General features: G+C 32.9%; 2 protein-coding genes across 3 annotated transcripts in view; one reads left to right on the forward strand and one right to left on the reverse strand.

Moving 5' to 3' along the window:
• Window positions 1–6,109, forward strand: part of LOC132753730 (glucose transporter type 1-like) — a 23,483-nt gene extending 17,374 nt beyond the window's left edge. For both annotated transcript variants that reach the window (XM_060744236.1, XM_060744235.1), the window contains 3 exons: window positions 1,917–1,992; window positions 4,208–4,335; window positions 5,312–6,109. In XM_060744236.1, the coding sequence (XP_060600219.1) occupies window positions 1,917–1,992; window positions 4,208–4,335; window positions 5,312–5,524 (417 nt within the window). In that variant the 3' untranslated portion in view covers window positions 5,525–6,109. The remainder of the gene's footprint in view (window positions 1–1,916; window positions 1,993–4,207; window positions 4,336–5,311) is intronic.
• Window positions 5,469–15,566, reverse strand: LOC132753731 (procathepsin L-like). Its single transcript, XM_060744237.1, has 9 exons — window positions 15,411–15,566; window positions 14,472–14,612; window positions 13,416–13,521; window positions 12,715–12,882; window positions 12,126–12,252; window positions 9,878–9,975; window positions 8,745–8,837; window positions 7,715–7,911; window positions 5,469–7,505 (listed from the first exon to the last, which is right to left on the reverse strand). Coding segments are annotated over exons 1-9 (1,050 nt in total). The 5' UTR covers window positions 15,413–15,566; the 3' UTR covers window positions 5,469–7,387.
• Between the last annotated feature and the right edge of the window lie 2,082 nt (window positions 15,567–17,648).

Raw genomic sequence — 17,648 nt, forward strand, 5'->3', positions numbered from 1 at the left:
AAAGATCAAGGTCACACTAACATTTTGAAGTTTCACATTATCACAAATAGAGTTAAAAGGTACACACATTCGTGTCCGGACTGTAACTTTATAATTCATCGAAGGATTTCAAAATAACTAGGCACAAATATCAACCACATCAAGATGATGTCTCGCGTCCAAGAATCACGCCCCTACCTCAAAGGTCAAGGTCACAATACCATTTTGAAGTTTCACATTATTACACTTGGAGCTAATAGGTCGTGCTGTAACTTTGTCATGCACCAAAGGATTTTAGAATAACTTGGCAAGAATGTCCACCACACAAAGACGATGTGTCACGTCTAAGAATCACGTCCCTACCTCAAAGGTCACACTGACATTTTGAAGTTTCACTTTATCACAATAAGAGTTTATAAGTACACACATTTTTGTCCGGACTGTAACTCTGTCATGAATTGAAGGACTAACTTAGACTAGCTTGGTATAAATGCTACATATCAAGACAATGTGTCGTGTCGAAGAATCACGTACCTACCTCAAAGGTCAAGGTCACACAACCATTTTGAAGTTCACTTTATCACAAAGAGTTTATAGGTACACACATTTGTGTCCGGAATGTAACTTTGTCATGCATCGAAGGATTTTAGAATAACTTGGCATAAATGCTACCACATCAAGACGATGTGTTGCGTCCAAAAATCACGTACCTACCTCAAAGGTAAAGGTCACACTACTACTTTTGAAGTTCACTTTATCACAATTAGAGTTTCTTTTTTATAGATACACACATTTGTGTCCGGACTGTAACTTTGTCATGCATTGAAGAATTTTGAAATAACTATACATAAATGTCAACCACACTTAGACCCCTGTCCCTACCTTCAAGGTCAAAGTCACACTTAAAGTTTGAAGGTACTCATTCTCTCGAGAAGAGTTTGAAGATACACATTCATGTCCGGACTGTTACGTTGTCATGTATGGAAGGATTTTAAAATAACTTGGCACAAATGTCTACCACATCAGGACGACGTGTCGAAGCTAAAGGATGTTGTCCGTCTGTTTGTCCCCTTTACACAACAATCATGTCCAGACTGTGACTTGAGAGATTTTGAAACAACTATGCATAGAAATGTCTATCTCATGTCAATGTTGTGTCGTGTCCAAGAACCATGTCCCTTTTCAAGGGTCAAGGTGAAGGTTCACGCTAACACAAATAGAGATTATACGTACTTACATTTGTGTCCGGACTGTCACTTTGTCATGCATTGAAGGATTTTAAAATAATTTGACAATCAGACATTAATGTCTGCCACATCAAGATGTTGTAATGCATCCAAGACCCTTGTCTCAATGTGTTAAATTTGCTATAAATAGCATTTCATTTCACAAGAACAATATTGAGCAGTTAGGTACTTCAATTCTCTTTTCTTTTCATAATCCATGCATGCTTAAGAAACCATTTCGGGGGGGGGGGTGGATTCGCCTCTTGCGTGACAGCTCTTGTTATTTCCCATTATTAAAAATATCAAGTTTCCATTATTATACTATTTCTGTTTTCCATTTTTTGGGGGTAGGGGTCCATTAATTTACTTTTTCTGTTTTCCATTATTTTACTATTTCAATTTCCATTCTTTTAATATTTCTATTTTCCATTATTTTATTATTTCTATTTTCCATTATTTTATATTTCTATCTTCCATTATTTAAAAAAATATTCCGTTATTTTACCATTTCTATTTTCCATTACTTAAAGATTTCAATTTTCAATTACTTTCAATTATTTTACTATTTCTATTTTTCATTATTTTACTAAGGAGATATTCGAGCTATCTGGGTTCGAGCGAACGAGGTTTAACTGTATTTTTATTTTCCACTATTTTACTATTTCTATTTCCATTATTTTACTATTTATTCTATTATTTCTCTAATTTAAGTATTTAGCATCTTGGTTGAAGATTGCCAACATCATAGTGTCACTGTTGTATGTCGTGGGCTTTGCCATCGGTCCTGGTGAGTTGACATTTTTACAAGTTGCCGTAAATTGTAAAAACAAGTCGTTGACAAGCAGCATTAGCCAACATTTGCAACTTGTGATAATTAAATGATTTTAAAATTATGCTCGAAGGGATAAATTCAATAAGTATATTAAGTGGCTGGCACTTAATAAATATTAGGATTGGTAAGTAAGTAGGAAGAACTGCATTGTAACAATTAGTTATATGTTTGATACCATCAAAAACACTTATGATATCAATTACTTCCTTAATTAGATAACATTATTTGGGAGTGTTAATTGTTTATAATTTGAAATTTTGGATGATTATTTTATGTAATTGTAAAATGTTTAAAATTCATAAAAAAAACAAAATATAGGTCTTTTCTAAAAACATATTTAAAGTCAAAACTTGCTTTGCTAATGTAATGAAATCTTATAATCATATCCACCTAAACGAAGACGATTTTACGATGCCATATTTTGTACTTTGACTTGATATCTTTTATGTTAGCCAATGGCTTGCATATCAAATATTGATTCACGAATCTAATATCGCCTCAAACTTTCAATTTTCATATTGAAGGACAGTAAATACCGACTTGCACATCAAATATCACATCAAATGTCGATTTTTCATGTGATATTTTATATAAAAATATATATCACATGAAAAAAATCGATTTATATAATAAATATTGCATAAAATATCAATTTACATGGCAAATCTCACATTAAATATCGTTTTTTATATCTAATTTAACATCAGATGTTAACATACATATTGAATACAACATCATATGTCAACCAACTTATTTAATATCGCGTGAAATATCAATTTACATGCCAAATATCGATATGCACAAAATATCGCAATAAATACCGATTTCCATGTAAGATTTTACATCAGATCTCGATTTAAAAATCCATTTAAAATGAAATATTGCTTAACACATCAGATATCGGTTTTAAAATGAAATATCGCTTAACACATCAGATATCGGTTTTAAAATGAAATATCGCTTAACACATCAGATATCGGTTTAAAAAATCAAATATCGCTTAACACACCAGATATCCTTTTTTAAATGAAATATCGCTTAACACATCAGATATCGGTTTAAAAATCAAATATCGCTTAACACATCAGATATCGGTTTTAAAATCAAATATCGCTTAACACATCAGATATCGGTTTTAAAATGAAATATCGCTTAACACATCAGATATCGGTTTAAAAATTAAATATCGCTTAACACATCAGATATCGGTTTTAAAATGAAATATCGCTTAACACATCAGATATCGGTTTAAAAATCAAATATCGCTTAACACATCAGATATCGGTTTAAAAATCAAATATCACTTAACACATCAGATATAGTTTTAAAATGAAATATCGCTTAACACATCAGATATTGGTTTTAAAATGAAATATTGCTTAACACATCAGATATCGGTTTTAAAATGAAATATCGCTTAACACATCAGATATTGGTTTAAAAATCAAATATCGCTTAACACATCAGATATCGGTTTAAAATCAAATATCGCTTAACACATCAGATATCGGTTTAAAAATCAAATGTCGCTTAACACATCAGATATCGCTTTAAAAATCAAATATCACTTAACACATCAGATATAGTTTTAAAAATGAAATATCGCTTAACACATCAGATATTGGTTTAAAATGAAATTTGCAACCAGTTTAAAAAATCAAATATCGCTTAACACATCAGATATCGGTTTTAAAACGAAATATCGCATAACACATCAGATATCGGTTTTAAAATAAAATATCGCTTAACACATCAGATATCGGTTTAAAAATCAAATATCGCTTACACATCAGATATCGGTTTTAAAATCAAATATCGCTTAACACATCAGATATCGGTTTTTAAATCAAATATTGCTTAACACATCAGATATCGGTTTTAAAATCAAATATTGCTTAACACATCAGATATCGGTTTTAAAATCAAATATCGCTTAACACATCAGATATCGGTTTAAAAATCAAATATCGCCTAACACATCAGATATCGATTTAAACGTTAAGCCTCGATTTATGCTCATAAATGAAAACTCTCGATTATACATTGATAAATGTCCAATGAATTATTTCTGATTTTTGACTGTTGTTTATACATAAACTAACTGTACTGATACATTATATTTCATGAATAACATACATATTTATCAGTTTTTTTTTAATTTCAATTTTAGGTTCGATACCCTGGCTTATTGTTTCAGAACTATTTTCTCAAGGAGCTCGTCCTGCGGCTATGAGCGTTTCGGTTGTTGTAAATTGGGCGGCTAATTTCGCCGTTGCCTACGCCTTTCCATATATGCAGGTAAATATGAGACTCGAAAATAAAAAAGAATAGGTTTAAAAGGTTAAATAGTAAAACAAAGGACTCGTTAACAAAGAATTTGATTGGCAGGCCTGTACATAAGCTTGCAATCTGAAGTTGTCTATGTTGCCAGCTTATTTGAACGCTAAATGATAATGATTTTAGGTCCATTAAAACTAATAGCCTCATGTAGTATATATACGGAGCCCCTAAGGTGACACTTTCCACACTTTTTTCCCGGCATTTAATTCGTTTTTACGAAATATTATTCGTTATTACGAAATATTTATTCGTTTTTACGAAATAGTAATTCATTTTTACGAAACATTAATTCGGTTTTACGAAACATTAATTCGTTTTTACGAAATATTTATTAGTAATTACGAAATATTTATTCGTTTTTACGAAACAATAATTCGTTTTTACGAAAACATAATTCGTTTTTACGAAATATTAATTCGTAATTACTAAATATTAATTTGTTTTTACGAAATATTAATTTGTTTTTACGAAATATTAATTCGTAACTACGAAACATTATTTCGTAATTACGAAATATTAATTGGTTTTTACGAAATATTAATTCGTTTTTACGAAATATTAATTCGTAATTACGAAATATTATTTTGTAATTGCGAAATATTAATTCATTTTAACGAAATATTAGTTCGTAAAACCGAATTAATGTTTCGTAAAAATGAATTACTATTTCGTAAAAACGAATAAATATTCAATATTATTTTGTAATTACGAAATATTAATTCGTTTTTACGAACTATTATTTCGTAATTATGAAATAACGTTACGTGTTTACGAATTTATAATCTGGTTTTTTTTAAATAATAATTCGTAAAAACGAATCAATTTTTTTCTGTGGAAAAGGGCTGTGGAGTCCCTTTAACATATTTTTTATAACTTGATGGCGCACATTTCACTTCCGATGATTTTTAGCACTTTCCGTTTTCTTTTTTTTCAGAGCGGGCTTTCCGATTTCTCTTTTCTTCCGTTTACGGCGTTACTTGGTATTTTCTTCTTATTTACTTTGAAATTTGTTCCTGAGACAAAGAACCGAACAATTGAAGAAATATTACAAAGTTTGAACAAGCAAAATGAATCAACAACAACAACGAGAGGAACTTATGAAGAAAACATTTATACCACAGACAAAGATATCAATGTTAAGTTTTAAAATCTATGAACCAATCAATTAACATTTACCTGTTTCTAAATGTATGTAGATACTAGAGATTGTCGCGACATTGAATTTCATAGTTTTGTTGATTTTTGTACTAGATTCTGAAAAGAATCGGCCATTTCCATGAAAATCCGTGAGTCCCATTTTATTTTAATATTAAAATGATTATGACAAAAATCGTCGAACCTCACGTGACAATATCACGTGACTATTGGTTAACAGGAAATGTTGGATCGTCATAGCACGATATTCATCCGATAATGACAGTGTCTAACTGGTACAGTATGGCACAATGTTTATATAACTACTACATGGTATATGTCAAGTTCCTTAACTGCCACAGTGTCTAACTTCTATATCTCACCGTGTCTAAATGATATATATTTGACACAATGATTGACTGTAACAATCAAATTTGTACATAGCAAAATATGTAATAACAGCAGGCCACTGTGTCTAACCAGTATACATGTAGGTCACGTTTTTTAACTGGTATAGGACTTCTGAATATATACGATGTTCATAGATTCCAGTTCAATTTTGCAATCGTATCTACCAAGAATGAATAAATTAATTTTATTTTATGCTTTTCAGTGGATTACTGATTTATCCGTGAAAATTATATTTGATAATTTCACAGTGAAAAGTATCAAAATATAATTTCACTACTTTTAAAAGTTTTCCCCCATGTGGTACCTCAATTTTTTTTGCTGACAACATTGTCAGGGCTGTTAAGAGAAACGCAAAGCTAAACTTGATAAATAACTTGAATTTCAAAAGTAATAAAAAGAAGAAAACTTACTTCAATTCATTCAAAGTACCAATCACCAAATATCGTCTCTAAATATTTTGTTTCATTTTTACAGTCTGAAAAATACAATTCCTTCCACATGCAAAACTGCTCTTGATGACATTTGGGCATATTTAAGTATTCTACGAGCAATAACTACCTAATGCAATATCAAAACTTGAAACGCAATGGCAGCCATCAGCCTGGAGAATAAGTAAACAACCCAGCGTTCGTATGGCAGCCTTTCATTTCCAATTTCCTAACCGCGTTTTGAATGTTTACACATCTGTCAAGACTTTTTTATTGTCTGTAACAATCCTCAAATAAGTTTTCTTTCTTCTAAAAAGATATATGACTACAAATCCAAATGATATCCCTCTGAATCCAACACAATAATTTTCCTCCCTCGAAATATACAACTTTTAAAAATGGGGGCCGCTTACATTTCACAAAGCCAGGTCTAATATAAATTCGCAGAAAGTAACGGAAATAAGGTCGGATGGCGTGACTTCATATTTTTTGAATAAATAAATAATATCACCGTCATTTGGCGTTGATTATCGAATTTTATTTTTCAGCCCAAGACTTCTTGTGTTTTATGAGAAGTTCGACTAATAGAGAATAGAGGCTACCAGTGGGAAAACAGATTTTAATATTAAAGTTAATATTAAGGAAATTTCGTTTAACCTTGTTTTTTAGCTTAAAATAAGAATAAAATTTGTTTGTTTGTTCTGTAAGATGTAATTTTATTTCATCTCGTGATAACGCCACTCGTGAGAATAGTGTTTTTAAAGCCCACTCGATGAAATAAAATTTCATCTTACACACAAACAAAAAATATCCATTATATATTTAACGAAATAAAAGATACACTATTTTAAAATCGTAATTTGATCACTGTCAAACAAATTTCAAGATATTTAGCAATGAGATAAAATAAATAAATACATGTAAACACAAATAAAAGAAAGCATTCAGGCAAGTACACTAAAGCAAAAGTATAAAGACAGCAATATTCCCGACTAGTATAGTCCTTTTTTCTTGTCATGTTTATCATTCAAACAACTTTACTGCGGTATTTTTTGTAAGGTTGGGTACATTGCAGAAGTTGCTATTCCACATGTGTTCTCGTCTTCCTTCCGTATCAATCTCAAGTAACCTTCTTCCCCCCAGGTGACACCGTAACTGAAAATAAATTAAGGCATACTAGTATTCATGTCAAAATATTAAGGGATTTCATGTCGTTTAAGATACCATCATACTCGAGATGCTTGCATATTTTTGTACTTAATATTATTAATATTATAAAACAACATTATTAAGAAGACCAAGCGTTAAATACAATGTATTAGAAGTACTAGATTAGACTGTCATTTACATAAAGGGATCTTCACCTGTTTTTCAAGAGCCAGTACGGTTGACCTTCATCCGTAATTCCATATCCTACCAACAGTAAGGCGTGGTCAAGATCTATTATTTCATTCTTACATTTAGGGTTGTTATAAACGCCATTACTATACAGTCGAAATGTGTCTGCGTCATCGTCTGTGTCGATGGATACGACTACAGGACCTTCTATAGCAACAGCCTCCTGTAAATATACCACACATACAACACATGCAAAAACTTTTTATTATTGAAATATACATATAACAATCCACCATTGTCTCTTACAATGTCGGCCAATGTCTTCATTTGTCGTATTTTATACATGTACATTGTATTTGATATGGACAAGCTTTTCTTTTAACTCCTGGTCATAACGACGCTTATTTTGTTTTATTAGTCATAAAACTGAAAATTACGGAATTTGTCGAAAGGTCAAGAATAGTTAATTAAACTAATGTTGATCACACTGCTTTAATAAATACATGTACAATTGTATTTCAAAATTATACAGAATTTAGCGTATTAAAAAAGCTTAAATGTAAATTGTAAAGCAATTAGGACTCATTAAAAAGACTACCACCAAGTATTTCGTTTTATTAGATAGATTTACTATTTTACACAACTAAATTTGGACAAATCACTAGAAAACATACCTATGTGCAGCCAAACCTGTGATCAATGGGCATCTAAGAGAGAGACCGAATATGGCCTTTATATACAAGTGGACTTAATATGTAGGTTACTTTGTTCTTTTTAATCAATGAAGAATTGTCAAAGAGTGGCCTTTATTCACAGGGTGTTCTTAATTCAAAGGTGGTCTTTAAAACAGGTCTTATTGTTTAGGCATACCTTTCCTGATTAAATATTGAATAACCCAACTAGATCGCATATCACATACAATGGTTTCTTTTATGAAAACTATCAATATTTAGTTAAAACTAATCGATACAAGATGTTTTCATGTTTTAAAAAACCAAACTACTGAGTACTACTACAAAAAGGGTGATACTATAGTTTATCAAACTTGTTTTTTACCTTCAGATTTTCAACATTTCCATGCTTCCATATCATCTCGATGTCTTGCACCCAGCAACCAAGCTCCCCTTGAGATTGAATACATTCACCGACCTTTCGTAACAAAAATATAAAGAATTTAGTAAACTATATGTATGTAGGTTTTTGTGTTCTTGCTGACGTGTCAACTGAAATTATCATCATTAAGATTTACTTGAAAAGTTTTCTGTTATGATAATGTGTAGATTTTAAAAGTTTTTTTTCAATCTGGGACAAAAAAGAACCATAATTTTTTGTCACAGTTTCAATGAATAACATCTGCAAATAGTTCTGTAGAACTATTTTGTATGGCGGCGTAATCGGAAGTGAATGATGTCATGTTGGCTTCTGGGTAAACGATTTTTGTATTTTCTGATCGCGGATCAAGAAATACAATGCTGACATTCAATCTCAGGAACAGCGTTTCCCAACAATCCTAACAACAAAAAGTAGTTCTCAAAACAGCTTAAACTAGTTGAATATCTTTTTTTTGTAACAAGTATCCAGCGAATAATAACTCATTCAAAGTTTAAAAGTAGTATCGGCTTATTAATTGTCAATAAATGCACACTCACAAATTACGCGGATGAATATCATTTTAATCAATGAAAATTGCTCGACTTTTTCCGTAAAGCTTAGAATTATTGTGATCGCCTAATAATATAAACTCATGTTGTTGTTGTTGTTTTTTTAGTGTTTTTTTTAAGTAATTTTAGCGATTTCTTAAGGAATTAGCCACGATATTCAATGATAAAGTGTGGCTGTCATAAAAAGTGTACATAAATGATTTCATAATGCAAGTTAGAAACTCTGGTCATGCAAAGTTCCGTATGTATCAAACTCAAACTGTTATAGCAAAAAATCTAAACGCAGTCGCTGCAACTCGGTGTCCTGCAAGATGAATTCTAGAATATCAAAATATTCGTATACAGGAAAATACATACAGATACTGTACGATTTAGATTGCAAATATTAGAAAATACCACAGAGCTTGCAGACCTTTGATTTGTTAATCTGTATCCACAGCTCGTACACGATAATAAGCAACATGGTTCGATTGTCAAAAGGAACCAGGCGAGGCTATCAATTATATTTTGACATGTTAAAGGAATTACCTTCCCTCTATAGGGATAAGAAGCTTCTGTGTCAAGTCCCTTCTCCAATGTATATTTTAAAGCAAACAATGGATTACCATTGTCACAACCATGGTTACCTAGGAAACAAAATCAAACATCGTAATTTTTATCATATTTATTACTAGAATCATAATCATTACTATCGTTATATCATTATAATTATTACATATATATTTTATTCTATGCTTTTGAGTGGATTACTGATTTCACAGTGAAAATTATATAAATATCATTTCACACTTGAAGAGACTACTTTTAAAAAAATTCTCCATATGATACTTCACTTTTATTTTTTTGGTTACAATACCGACATAATCCGGCCTGTTTAGAGCAAAGAAAAGCTGAAATTGATACATGTAAATAAATTAAAGTTCAAAATGATAAAACTTACTTTAATTCAATTTACTGATCACCAAATATTGTCCGTATTTTTTTATTTTCTTCATGACTGTTTGATAATAACACTTCTTTCCACATGAAAAATGCAAAACTGCTCTTGATGACATTTGGGCATATTTAAGGATCCTACGAGCAATAACTGTATTGCAATGTGTAAAAGCAATGACAGTCATCAGCCAAAAAGATAAGTAAATAATCCAGCGTTCATAAAAAAGCCCACGTTTCAAATCCCTATTCGCTTCTTGAATATACACATCTATTAACAACAATACTAGAATATGTTTATCATTATTATTATTATTATTATTATTACTGCTACTTCTGCTACTACTACTACTACTACTACTACTACTACTACTACTACTACTACTACTGCTACTGCTACTACTGCTGCTACTACTACTACTGCTACTACTACTACTGCTGCTACTGCTACTACTACTACTGCTACTGCTAATGCTACTACTACTACTACTACTCCTACTACTACTACTGCTACTGCTACTACTGCTGCTACTACTGCTGCTGCTGCTGCTACTACTACTACTACTACTACTACTACTGCTACTGCTACTGCTACTGCTGTCGCTGCTACTACTACAACTACTATTGCTACTACTAATGCTACTACTACTACTACTACTACTACTATTGCTACTGCTGCTGCTACTTCTATTGCTACTACTACTACTACTTCTACTACTGCATCTACTGCTACTACTACTACTGCGCTGCTACTGCTACTGCTACTACTGCTGCTGCTACTGCTGCTGCTGCTGCTACTTCTATTGCTGCTGCTACTACTACTACTACTACTACTACTACTACTACTACTACTACTACTACTGCTACTGCTACTTTTGCTGCTGCTGCTACTTCTATTGCTGCTACTACTACTACTGCTACTACTACTACTGCTACTGCTACTTCTGCTACTACTACTGCTGCTGATGCTACTTCTATTGCTACTGCTACTACTACTGCTACTGCTACCATTGCTACTGCTACTTCTGCTACTACTACTACTACTGCTACTCCTACTACTGCTACTGCTACTTCTGCTACTACTACTACTACTACTACTACTGCTGCTGCTGCTTCTGCTACTACTATTACTACTACTGCTGCTACTACTGCTACTGCTACTACTACTAACTGCGCTGCTACTGCTGCTACTGCTACTACTGCTACTGCGCTGCTACTGCTGCTACTGCTACTACTGCTACTGCTGCTGCTGCTGCTACTACTGCTACTGCTACCATTGCTGCTACTACTTCTGCTACTACTGCTACTGCTGTTGCTGCTGCTACTTCTATTGCTACGACTACTACTACTGCTACTGCTACTATTGCTACGACTACTACTGCGCTGCTACTGCTACTGCTGCTGCTGCTACTACTGCTACTGCTACCATTGCTACTGCTACTTTTGCTACTACTACTATTGCTGCTTTCGCTACTACTACTGCTACTGCTACTGCTGCTGCTGCTACTTCTATTGCTACTACTACTACTGCTACTTCTACTACACAACTTCTTACTACTACTGCAGCTGCTGCTGCGGCTTCTTGCTACTACTACTACAACAACTACTACTGCTTCTGCTACTGCTGCTGCTGCTGCTGCTGCTGCTGCTGCTGCTAATTCTACTACTACTACTTCTACTTACTGCTACTGCTTAATGCATTATTGTTAGAACTTGTTGCCAAACCAATTTGCTTTTGATTTATTCTTCTATTTTTGTTTGTAAATTTACATGTATAAAGGCAATTAAATATGGTTGAACTAAGTAATGTGCTGAGGTTTTATGAAATTATAATTATATATACCTTCTGCTTTACTACAGTCTATAATATTTTGTACTGACAACGGCTCCAGATCTTTGTTGATTTTCAGACATTTATGACTTTCTAATGCCCCGACTGCTGCAAACGCATAGCAACTACAACATTTCCCCTGTAATTATAGACTTTAAAAATATGATATGGCTTAATATTATTGACGCATAACAATTTTGTTGAAATTTACCCAAAATTTAAAAAAAAAATACCAACAAGCTAATTATTTGTTGTTTTCAGTGTTGGCAGATTTGCAATTTTTTTTTTTAGATAAACACTTAAAATGTTGCACTTCGCACATTATGCCTCAGAAACAAATTCATTCCCTTAGAAAAGGCAATCATGAATTTTATAATGTTTAAATAATGGTTTTAGAGAATGCTAGATGCCTGATATCTTTAAGTTAGTCCTAAAGTTGGTTTTATGTCCTAGGACTTAGGATTCACTGAGGACTTTCTATGAAACGAAGCCCAGGTTTTGAAGCAGTGCCTTCTATGCTCCTTATTTGTATATCGTGTGCGGGTACAATATTAAATAGTTAAAAGAAAGTTTAAAGATATGAAGTTCAATAAATAATTACCTGATCTTTTACTTCTGTGACGCAGTCTTTATCTCTCCAGTCAACTTCTTCAGGTAATGGGTATACATTATCCCAACTCTTTGCTCTTCGTTTATGACTGGTATTAGTTTGGATATGACTTGAATCTAACTTGAGATTGGCATAGCTCCTCTTGAACTCTTCTGATGTCTGACAAAAAAATGAGTTAATGTACATTTGATTTATATAAGCTTACTTATTGTCCCGCCCCCACCGGTACCCGGTAAAGAAACAATAATAATTACTTATACCCCGGAAATAGAACGAGTATTGACAAACATAATATTATTATATCATACATATTATGTCCAAAAGTGAAGAAACATTAATGTATTACCCTCAATAATAGAAAAAATACATGTATATATCTTTAATAATAAAAAAATAATGATATTCCCCCCAAGTATTGAAAGAGTAATTTGTTTATTCTTTGGGTAATTCCGGGTAACTCAGTAAAATAATTTCATTTCTAAAATTTTCAAAAGACCTATTCAAGAAGTGCTATGGTTTAAGCATATTTATTTAAGCTCGACTGCAAAACAGGTTCTTGCAAACTTATATTTATCATTTACGAGTCTTTTTCCTGGAACCAACTAGTACTGAAACATTAGGTTTTAGGGCTCGAACCCATGATCCATGGCTTGAGAGGCAGACACTTGAATCACTTTATCAAGTTCACTAACCATATCAGCAAATTTGTTTACTCCCAACCAGTACGTGTAGTCTCCGAGATCCGCCGCCTTATTGTGGAAGTAAATTGTCTTGAAATTTTGAGTAAAAACCGAAAATCTGCAACATGAAGTAAAAGAAAATGTTTGAACATTGTACTTACAAAGACTTGTGACGAAAAATATATTTTTAATTGATAATTTGCACTGGCAGACAGACACCAGTAAGCAACTTTCAACCTTTATTTTCCCATTACTCCATTCGCACGGCTACCTACATAGCAATCGCAACTTTCAGCCCTTTCCGTCAGTTTTCGGATATGGACTAATGAATAATAGCCGATGACGTTCCGATTGCCTACATAGCTCACAAACGTAACCGTTCAGTACAGTCCTGATTCAAGCAAGAACAGTTGTTTGGTGTCATTTTCCCCTTAAGTATTAGTGCTTTGCCACGTAGAACCATGGTCAAATATTAAACAATTAGGCAACAATCGCATTTCATTGTTTAAGTTAGGTTTCAATAAACAATCGTGTTGCAGTAATCTAGCTAAAGAGACTTGAACAGCGAACAGGTTTTATAGTACTGCTAGACCTGTTTACTGTCGCACAACGTAAAAATAAAAGCGACATATAAAGTAATGCAGTGATCATGAAACATGACAACCTGTTTTAAGACTTCTTGAGGTGCTTGAATATTACTTCGCGCCGTCTTTTTTAGTTCGTCTTAGTATCAAGTACAACAAGACAACTATCCGAGCATCATAAATGAACATTCTGAGAAAAAAGCTAATACCAAAAGGGAGCAATTTACTGTTGAAATTCACAGACGAGTGTTTGACTCTGTTCATGAGAGACAATAAAAATTCCAGTGTCTCAGGTCATGCATGCCTACACAAATACCATCATGAGTGTTATTTAATCTTTAAACAGTGGTCAGTATTCGGGAAGAACCAGAGAAAAAAGTCATTTCATAGCATTGGTATAGATTTTGAATATTTCTATCTGCGATTGACATCGACGAGTCTACAAGGAGATTTAGCAGATATTTAAGGATTTTTAAGTAGCAACCTGTAGTGTTCTTCTGCCCTTGTGCGGTAGGATCGGTTATAGTTTGCTTTGAAACTATTCCATTCCTTGTCGATTTCTTGCAGGTCTAGTGACATCACTACTGACGTTAAAACCAAAAGAATAATGGTGCATTTCACCAACCTGAATTAATAAAAAAAATGGTTAAACTTTCAAAGCAGTCAAGGTCGCTTCCACGTATACTATGCATGTACTTTTGTATGAGAATTAAAGAATTGATTTTTCAAGAATAGCTATTTTAATCTGTAGGCCTATGACCGAGTGGTAGTGGTAAATTTAAACAACCGTGCACGTCAACAAGCACCTGCTTAAGTAAAGTCACGAAAAAAATCGCATATACGGCGGTGATTATTGAAACTTCCACGTGACACTTTAAAATAAATTGGTCTGCATTAGGCACATTTTCAAGAATTATTCAAAATATTGAGAAAAATAATAAAAATGTATCATATTATATTCCTATAAAAATGTGTCTTAAAAGAATGAATCTAAGAATACTTAGTAATTTAAAATGTGCATTTATATGATGAATAATATATTTTGTTCTTACTGCTAGATCTTAAGTAATAAGTAATATCAGATCATACTTACCAACATCATCCACGTAATAATTCTACCGTGGTTTGGTAATAAGAACGATACTAAATACTATTTATACTAACAAAATTATGTATAAGTATAACAGACCTTATTATGGACCAATTAATTAAGTTGTATAAAATGGTATATGGTCCACTAAGTCATTTAGAAACGGTGGGGGATCATACATACAGAGTTTGTTGCGTTGTCTAGTGTGTAGAAAATAGACCAAAATCATACAAACAAACAAAGATAGACAAATAATAGATAATTTCTAATTTCTAAACAAAGAAATAAATACAATTAAAAAGAAAGAAAGAAAAGTATACATTTTGTACTTACATTTCGATGTCGTATGTCGTAGACGTTTTCTTTCTCTAGTAATATCGAGTCATACATGAAACGATGTTTCTAGCTAAATCGATCAAATTTCGTATGAATTTTATCAAAGGAAGTTTCAATTAAATTTTGCATTTAAGTAACAAATATATATGATATTAATGATTGTTCGCTATCGATCACGGAAATTACGAGTTCCGATTCCGGTTGCTGAACGCTTAATTACGTGATCCTTACAAATTGTTATGCAAAATATCCGTATTTAACTTATATTGAAATTTCGTTGGCATAAAATTTCGTTGTTTTTGTCAAATCGACATTGCATTGATTACTTAATTCATTTACTTTGTTGATTGTCAGTTTTGTAAAAAGTTAGAAAAGAAATTATCAATGTCAATTCGCTCGCGATGTGCGTGTCATGTGACGCTTACAAAAACACCACAGCAATAAGTGCCCCTCGAATAATAATGATTTTGCAGCAGATTTCTTGCAAGTAACTGCTTTTCGAGAAGTAACAGTTTAGATCCGCGATTCTGACTAAATTCCAAACATTTTATTTATTTTACAGATAAATTTAAATAGAAAACACATCAATGACGAAAAAAAGACTAGAGTCAAACTCATTGCTAAACGTATACATTGATTTGTTAAACTGTCCTTATTTCAGAAGAACATTTACAAAAGGAAACATTTTGTGAGAGTTGTTATTAAGAGGCAATGTGTTCACTTGCAGACATTGTATTTAAAGAAAGAAATCACTGTTAAACAGTTTGCATTAGCAGTTAAGGATTTCATTAACAGACACAGATTTCAAAATAAATATACGGTCACTTTAAAAACAAGAGCTGTCAGTGAGACAGCGGGCTCGATTATTCTCAGTGCTTGACGGTAAGAAAAGGGGCACAACTCTGTAAAAAGGTTACACAAAGCTAAGGGACACATGCCAATCATGCTAGATAGTCACGTAAAATAAGTTTGTGGAGTTTTAAACCATTACCGTCAGTAGTTTTGGTGATACCAACTTGCACGCAAAGATATAACCAGTTTGGATGGCAACGTTGGGGCGAGTATGAATAGCTCTCTGTTCCCTGAATAGACGAGCTAAATATTCTCATAACAACAGTTTTCAATGAAGACACGGGGCGATAGAAAGCGCAGCCACTATCAAACATTTTTCATTAGCAATTATGGGATTCCTTGATAGACACAGCGTCTAATAGAAGGCACAATCATTTTTCAAGATTTCATTTCACTAACAGATGTAGGGTTTCATAAATGGCACACTCACTACCGAAATAGTTCCTAATAGCAAACAATGTTTTAACAAGAAGACACGGTATTCAGTAGTTCACATTGGAACTATCTGTATATAATGTTTCACAAACAAAAACAGCGTTCAATAGAAAACGCTGTTGCTACCAAACAGTTTGCGTTAGCAATCAATGTTTTCTTTATAAGATAAGGGATTCAGTTGAAAGCACGGTCACTACCAAAGTTTTCATAAGCAGACAAAATGTTCAACTAACATACAAAGGTGCATCGGAAAGCACGGTCATGTCAAACATTTTTCATAAAATTTTCACTCACAGACATGGTATTCAACAGAAGGCACAGTCACTATCAAAGAGATTTCAAGAAAAACTAAACGATCAATCGTGGTGGTGTTGGTAGTTTATCCTCCGGATCACAGCAATTAGGCACATTGAATTCACCAGAGCACACTTCAGCAACCGCGTCGTTCATGGACAAAGCAGTTTACCAGTACTATTGATGATAGTTTCCTTCACATTCGCACGGAAATGTCACAACAAACGTCTATGCCAGAGCAGAGATACAAAGCAAATGACCGTACTAGAAAGCATTTCATGATCAACAACAACGAGTGGACCTGCACCGTGCGGACCTGATTCCGGGTCGCCCTAATTGGCATTCCTAACGCTTTACCTTTTGTGCTAACTGGACGATTCTACAACCAATGGGCTGAGGGGCAAGCACATGTTACATTTGGCAACATCTCCATTATCTAACTTTAGTGAATCGGCAATACTCTTTTTAATTTAAGCATTTTATAATAAACACGGCTAGGTGTATTGGAAGACTTTATTTTTTTCACAAAATGATGACGATATAAGCTGTAATATAATATAGGACCATCCTGGAAAAATACATGTATATCTTACGGACCATCAGAAAAAAGTGTACATATCATGTTTGCGAAAAGCCAAAGACAAAGACAATCAA

This window comes from Ruditapes philippinarum, unplaced genomic scaffold (assembly GCF_026571515.1).
Source record: "Ruditapes philippinarum isolate M1 unplaced genomic scaffold, ASM2657151v2 ctg653_1_1_1_1, whole genome shotgun sequence".
NCBI classification, from domain to species: Eukaryota; Metazoa; Mollusca; class Bivalvia; order Venerida; family Veneridae; genus Ruditapes; species Ruditapes philippinarum.